At 40.5% G+C, this 7,869-nt stretch overlaps 1 protein-coding gene across 5 annotated transcripts in view; it reads right to left on the bottom strand.

Moving 5' to 3' along the window:
- Positions 1-883: 883 nt before the first annotated feature.
- Positions 884-7,869, bottom strand: part of PLD5 (phospholipase D family member 5) — a 374,767-nt gene continuing 367,781 nt past the window's right edge. For all 5 annotated transcript variants that reach the window (XM_043924362.1, XM_043924365.1, XM_043924364.1 and 2 more), the window contains one exon: positions 884-2,970. In XM_043924362.1, coding sequence (XP_043780297.1) covers positions 2,723-2,970 — 248 coding nt within the window. In that variant the 3' untranslated portion in view covers positions 884-2,722. The remainder of the gene's footprint in view (positions 2,971-7,869) is intronic.

Raw genomic sequence — 7,869 nt, 5'->3', positions numbered from 1 at the left:
CTCACCTAGGAGTGCAATTGTCATGTTTGTTTGTCTCTATGTCAACTCTGCTTACTTTCTTTTGTGTTCTCTTTTTAATCATCATTAAAACTACCTTTACTTTACTGAGATGACTGACTGGATAACTCCCTACTTAAGGATAGGCATATTCTTATTTATATGGATATGGATGCAAGGTAAATATTTTCAGTTTTAAGGACTGGCCATTATTGGTGCAGAATTTCATTAAGAATTCCCTAGTCGGGACTTCCCTGGTGATACAGTGGATAAGAATCTTCCTGCCAATGCAGGGGACACAGTTTCAATCCCTGGTCCAGGAAGATTCCACATGCCAGGCAAAGCCTAAAGCCCATGTGCTACAGCTCCTGAGCCCACACTCTCGAGCTCACAAGCTGCAACTACTGAAGCATGTGTGCCTGGAGGCTGTGCTCACAACAAGAGAAGCTCCACAATGAGAAGCTGGTGCACCACAACAAAGAGTAGCCCCGGCTTGCCGCAACTAGAGAAAAAGTCGCATTCAGCAACAAAGACTCAGTGCAACCAAAAATAAATAAAAATAATAATAAAAAGAATCCCATAGTAATTCATTAAAACATGTTATTCTTAAAAATACATCTCTTTCCCAGCTCTCTTCACAGCCTGGTTAAATATCAAGTAGGGCAACACTTGGCAACAAGAAAGGAAGTTATGTGATCACTAGATGACCAACAATGGACATTTTCCACCAAGTAAACCCACTGGACAAGATTTGTGAATTCCTACATCACTCTTTCTGACCTATTAGAATCAAGCCTCTAAAAATAAAAAAAAGAGAGAGATTGCTTTTTCTTGCTCTAAAAGCACAAGCAGAGGCTAGTCCTAAAGAAGAATTCCAAGCACACCGTCTAGTTTAATGTTGATGTTATTTATGCCAAAGTGATCTGACAAAACATTCCACCAGAATGATGACAATCCAGATCTCCAGCAGGGATTTTGCATTGCTGTGTTCACCCATATTTGTAAGTGGAAGCTGTGATTTGTTTTCTCTTGTAGGTTTTCTGGGAGAACCTGTTATTGATTACATCAGGATACCACAAACATTATACTTCATAATGCTCAGCATTTATATAGGTTCTTTTGATTTCAAAATAAGTTAAAAACATTTTCTACTGTGACAACATCTTTGCGAGGTAGGTGATTATTAATGTCCCTACGTTATCAATAGAAACCCAAGACCAAGAAGTGCAGGACTCTGTTCCCAGGCCAGGGAGGGTCAGGAGCAGCATTAAGACTAGACGTCCTGAAGGGCACCTGCTCTGGGCTCTGAATAGGCCACGCCTATCTCTAGTGCAACAGTCTCCATTAACATAGGGTTATATATCATATAGTTATGGGCTTCCCAGGTGGCACAGTGGTAAAGAATCTGTCTGCCAGTGCAGGAGATGCAAGAGACATGGGTTCGATTCCTGGATCAGGAAAATCCCCTGCAGTAGGAAATGGCAGCCCACTCCAGTATTCTTGCCTGGAAAATTCCATGGACAGAGGAGCCTGGTGGGCTACAGTCCATCGGGTTGAACAGAGTTGGACATGACTGAGCGCACACATTCTATAGATATAAAACAACAACACAAGGACATAATAGAACAATAATCCAATATTTTTGTTTCTTAGTAAAATATGTTAAGCACAGTATTTAAATTGCATTTCTCTGAAAAGCATTTGGTATATTAAATAGCAGAAGATATATTAAATAGCTCTATAAATGTTTGCTGGCATACTCTTAACAGCAAAGGATTATAAAGAAATTAAAATCTACTTTTAAACACCATAAACTAAACAAAAATGTGAAAAACTACTTTATTCTTATAATGCAGACTGAATAGCTTGCTGGATATTAGCAGGTGGCTACATAATTTTTCTGAGCTTGAGAGAAAGGATATACATTGTTGGCTGTGGTTTTAAAATATCAATTTGGTAGGGAAAAGTGCAGTTGAAAGGTGAAAATTAAAGACTGCTTTTTACATTTTGCATTCACTCTGAACAAGTCATACATTTTCAAAAGATACAATCATACTTGGAACTAATATTTAGGTGAATATAGGGGTGCTATATAATATTTTGTGAGAAGAGAAAATGATAGAAAATAAAAGCTATGGTATTGGAAAAAATGCAGAAGGAGGCAAAAAGGGTATTTTTCAAGTGTGTTGAAGATGAGCATGAGATGTAAGCTGTTCATGCTTACATGACCATAGAGGTCTTGGAAATGGTTTCCAAGGACAAATACTTGGCTTGATCAGTCCCTTCTCCTGGACAAAATCCTCACGCTCCTCTACGTCAGCAGTTCTCAGGATGGTGTTAAAGAGCTTACCTCATGCTAAGCTTCTTAAGAACGGACCAGGTGGTCAGCAGAAAAAGTTCTAAAACTAGAAAGGAAGAGGCATCAAAGTCTTAAAATTTGTATGCAAACGTAAAAACTAACCTCCAAGCCAAAATGACATTCTCTGTCAGAAGTAACAAATACAAAAGTCTTAAGTTTAGTGTACACGCGGCTAAGATATTGTTAGTTATTACATGTCATTCAGAGAATATTTTTGTGTGTGCTTTTTCCCCTAAAAAAGACATATTAAATTGTTTTTCTCTCCTCAAGTCTTTTTTTTTTTTTGTATATATATATATATGTATATATATATATAAATGTGAAATACAAGATGTCCCGTAAGTTTGTTCATTCAGACTGCACACTCTAGGGGTCCTTCCCACTTGCGTTGGACATGGCAGTCTTGTTTGACGGGAGTCTGAGTCTGAAGAGGCTTGAGCAGTTGGGTTGCTTGGTGGGCTGCAAGGTTCTGGCATAGGGCGAGTACCAGTCCCTCTCAAACACATCCTTGAGTTGCTTAATGATGCTTGTGTTGTTCCTCACGTCTGCCTGGTTGATAACAAGGCCTGTGCCAGCATTCTGGGTGAAGTCATTCCCCACCCAGTCAAAATTTCCTGCAAAAGACAAAGGAAATGATGGTGAAGAGTTAATATTCCACTGGGGAATATTCTCCATTTAAAGAAATAGAGAGCAGATTCTATTAAAAAAAAAACAAAAAACAAACAAAAAAAAAACCCACCCGGGAATAGTGACAGGGAGACTGAATTGTGTTGACAGCTCATAAAATAATCCAAGAAGGCTTACATATGGCATATTAATATTTGCATATTATTTTGGCATTTTCTTCAGCTTTGCTCAACTTGAAACTCGAAACAGGAAATTTGATGTTCTTTTTTTGGTAAATGTTATTTCTTATTGACATTCACAAGGTACACTAAATATAACAACATTTAAAATATATAGGAATACACTTAAACATTCTGTGAACAATTACTACCTTCTCAAAGAGACACATCTAATCCATATGTACAAATGAGAGACGCTAATTACAATGCTCAGAAGCTTTCACATCAAAGAAAAGGCTGTGAGTCAATTTCCAGTCCCAGAATCAGGCTTCTTAGCCCAGGAATCAGGGAGGTTGCTGCAACAGCAGGTGCCCCAGAGTGACTGCTGGTATAGGTGGTGCGTTAGTTTACAAGGTCTGCTGTAACAAAGTAGAACAGACCTGGAAGCTAAATGTCCACAGTTCTGGAGGCTGAAAGTTCAAGGTCAACATGTTGGCAGGTTGGTTCCTTCTGAAGGTGTGAAAGCAGGGTCTGTTCCAGGCCTCTCTCCTTGGCTTGTAGATGGCCATCTCCTCCCTATGTCTCCTTACATTGTCTCCCTTCTGCACATATCTCTGTGTCCAAATTTTCCTCTTGCATAAGGACACTAGTCAAACTAGATGAGAAGCCCCTCTAATGAGCCTCACCTTAACTTGATATTCTCTGTAAGGATGCTGTCTCCAAATAAAGTCATATTCTGAGGTACTGGGGTTAGGAAGTCAACAGACTAATCTTGAAAGAAGCTGAAAGTGAAAGTAATTCAGTCGTGTCCAACTCTTTGTGACCCCATGGACTGCAGCACACCTGTCCTTCACTATCCCCCAGACTTTGCTCAAATTCATGTCCGTTGAGTCGATGATGCTGTCTAACCACCTCATCCTCTGCTGCCCCCCTTCTCCTGTTGCCTTCAATCTTTCCCAGCATCAGGGTCTTTTCCAGTGAGTCAGCTCTTCGCATCAGGTGGCTAAAGTATTAGAACTTCAGCTTTACTATCAGTCCTTCCAATGAATATTCAGGGTTGGTTTTCTTTAGCATCAACTGATTTGATCTCCTTGTAGTCCAAGGGACTCTGAAGAGTCTTCTCCAGTACCACAGTTTGAAGGCTCAAAGAGGTGAATAAATTTGCCCAGCTTCACATAGTTAAGTGGTATATCCAGGTCTGCTAGACTCCATAAGCTATCTTCAATACCATAAACAAAGCATCATTCTCACCAGTAAAAATTAAGCCATGTCAAAACTGACAAAGTTATTTCATAAATTACCACTGTCCTCTTTGGTTCAGAGCTGGTTCCATAAGTGAACTGAAAGCTTTTAAATACACAGGTTGACTTTCTGTTTCCTCAGTGGCTTCTCAGGCATCTTGCAGGAGCATTGGTTGAAAGATGCTGAGATCATGGTCCCTGGGTGTCCTTGACCTAAGGCCCTGCAGTCATCTGTGGGAGAAGCTTCTGGGAGAAGGGACACCCAGAGAGAGAGTCAATATCTGTTCCTCTACAGTTCTCATTCTTTGGCCCCTCCCCTCCCTGGAGCTCCTTCACATATCAACTCCCTTTTCTGTATGGCACTGCCTGGAATACTGGAAGGTGATTCCTTCCTCCTTCATTTGACTCCTTAAGTTTATTCCTCTAAATCAAATATCATCAGCATGGAGAAGGAACTCCTCTCTCTCTCTCTCTTAATATCTCACTCCACCCCACACAAACACTACAATGATGCTGTCAATAGCTTCATGATAGACATACCTTTGGGGGCTTCCTTAGTGGTCCAGTGGTTAAGAATCTGCCTTGCAATGCAAGGGACACTGGTTCAATCCCTGGTCCAGGAAGATCCCACATGCCATGGGGCAACTAAGCCTGTGGGCTACAGCTACTGAGACACCCTGCAGTAATTACCAATGCCCACATGTCCAAAAGCCCATGATCCACAACAAGAGAGGCCACCGCAATGAGAAGCCCACGTACCACAGCCAGAGGTTAGCCCCCACTCTCCGCAACTAGACAAAGCCCATGCATAGCAATGAAGACGCAGTGCACCCAAAAATAAATAAATGAATATTTTTTAAAAAAGACAGAAATGAAAGTGAAGTCGCTCAGTCATGTCCGACTCTTTGCGACCCCATGGATTGTAGCCCACGGAATTTTCCAGGCAAGAGTACTGGAGTGGGTTGCCATTTCCTTCTCCAAAAAGACATAACTTTGACTGAATTTTATTGCTATAAATTAGCAAGCTGCTTGCCGAATGGTTTGTAAGACTGTGTTAGAGTGTGCACAGAGACTCCTTTTGCTGTTGATGTGTTTTGGACCATGTGCTCTCAGACCATGCTCAGGGGCTTAAGTTTTGTGCAAATGCTCAGGGCCAGGTGAACATAGGCCTCAACCTCTAAGCAGAGGATCAGTAGCTACTCTAGGCTGAGAGTTATTCTGGAACCCGTTGGTAGATGGCACCTTCTCGTCATTCTATAAACGAGACTCTAGCATTCTTGCACACTTTTCAAGGACTTCTTGAGAAGACACTAAAATCTCATCTTATGACTTAAGTGCCAGGCATTAGACCAAGGGCAGTAATTTGTTATCTCATAACATTATCTCATTTGATATTCACTGCAGTCCTGTGAGGTGACAATATTAACTTCACTGTATTGATGAGTAAATTAAGGCACAGAAAATTTAGTAATCTGTCCAAGGTGGAAGTCAAAAGATTCCACAGTTGAGGTTCAAAAGCCAGGTCTGACTCCACAGCCCACACTTAACTTCCGTTTCATGTCACCTCTGATTTGAAAGGCGTACTTGCTTTGTGCTAACTGTGCTCTTCACCCTAGACTTCGTCAGCTCCCAGGGTTGGTGTATCAGGCCACACTGAGATCTCTGCTCCATTCATCTGCATATCTCACTGTCTGAAAGAAAACTTGCATATGCTTTGGGGGCAAAGATGATGGGAGAGAAGTGACAAGACTTTGAAGTCTCATTCTGCAAAATTCAGCTTTTTTCCTTTAATACAAAGGATGGGGCCAAGATTCTGCATCTTTATTGATTCTCAAAAGTTTTAATTAGTCTGTTTTCAGGAATCACAGCCCTAAAGGTCTACAGGGCATTCCTACACTAGGTGATTGTTTTCCTACCTTTCATTTCCTAATGGCTGGGTTAAACTTCAAAATCACATACATGCTTCAATAATTTTTCAGTTTGGAAGTGGTTTTACCCAGCTCTTTTTGAGACTGCCATTTCAGCTTCTAGAATGCATATTGAGGCCCCAAATGCCAAGAGAGTTGGGGAACTACCCTCAGGAATACCCTGTGAGGGTACAAATGAACTCACAGGATATAATATGTAAATAATCAAACCATCTTTCCAACAGCTTTGCCAAGCTTGACTCAAATATACTCTGGAGAATTTAAAGTAGAGACATGATACTGTCTGGGGAGTCTTCTGTAAGTCTTCAGAGCATTTAATGGAACTATAATTCCATGCAAGGTCTTGTGTGGATTTTTCTTTATTCAGCATTCTCAGAGGTATCTGAGTGACTTCTAAGAGATTTTCAGAATATGCTGATAATTATTTAAATTATTAATGAATTTCCCCTCTTTATGCTCTTCAACTATTGTTACATTAGAACTATGCTTCATTCTAGGGAATTAAAGTTTTGCTAAGATGCTATGTGGTGTTGGAGAAGACTTGAGATTCCCTTGGACTGCAAGGAGATCCAACCAGTCCATCCTAAAGGAGATCAGTCCTGGGTGTTCATTGGTAGGACTGAAGTTGAAGCTGAAACTCCAATACTTTGGCCACCTGATGCCAAGAGCTGACTCATTTGAAAAGACCCTGATGCTGGGAAAGATTGAGGGCAGGAGGAGAAGGGGACGACAGAGGATGAGATGGTTGGATGGCATCACCAACTCAATGGACATGAATTTGGGTAAACTCTGGGAGTTGGTGATGGACAGGGAGGCCTGGCGTGCTGCAGTTCATGGGGTCACAAAGAGTCAGACACAACTAAGCGACTGAACTAAACTGTACTGAATTGAAGATGCTATGTGTAAAATGTACTCATTTAAAAATGTATTATAATAAAGAACCCCAAAATACACCCACATAAATAGAGTCAACCAATCATGATGAAGGAGCAAAGGTGATACAATAGAGCAAAAACAGTGTTTTCAACAAATGATGTTAGAAGCAGCCACATGTAAAAAAAAAGTCTAGACACAGATTTTATACCCTTCACAAAATGTAACTCAAAATGCGATCATACCTAAATGTAAAATGAACAATTATAAAACTCCTAGAAGGTAACGTGTGTTTATCACTCAGTCATGTCCGACTCTTTGTGACCCTCTGGACTATAGCCCACCAGGCTCCTTGTCCATGGGATTTTCCAGGCAAGAATACTGGAGTGGGTTGCCATTCCCTTCTCCAGAGAAGGTAACATAAAATGGAATATTATTCAGCTGTAAAAAGAAATGAGTTATCAAGCCATGAAATGACATGGAAGCACCTTAAATGCATATCACTAAGTGAAAGAAGCCAATTGTAAAAGGTGACACACTACATGATTGCAACTATATATTTTGAAAAAGACAACACTATGAAGATAGTTAAAAAAAAAAATCAGTGGTTGCCAGGATGGGGTAGAAATGAATAGGTGGAGCACATAGGATTACAGTGAAACTACTCTATATAATACTATAATGGC

Source organism: Cervus elaphus, chromosome 14 (genome assembly GCF_910594005.1).
Source record: "Cervus elaphus chromosome 14, mCerEla1.1, whole genome shotgun sequence".
NCBI classification, from domain to species: Eukaryota; Metazoa; Chordata; class Mammalia; order Artiodactyla; family Cervidae; genus Cervus; species Cervus elaphus.
The sequence above is the reverse complement of the archived record's forward strand: the minus strand, read 5'-3'. Positions and strand labels throughout refer to the sequence as shown.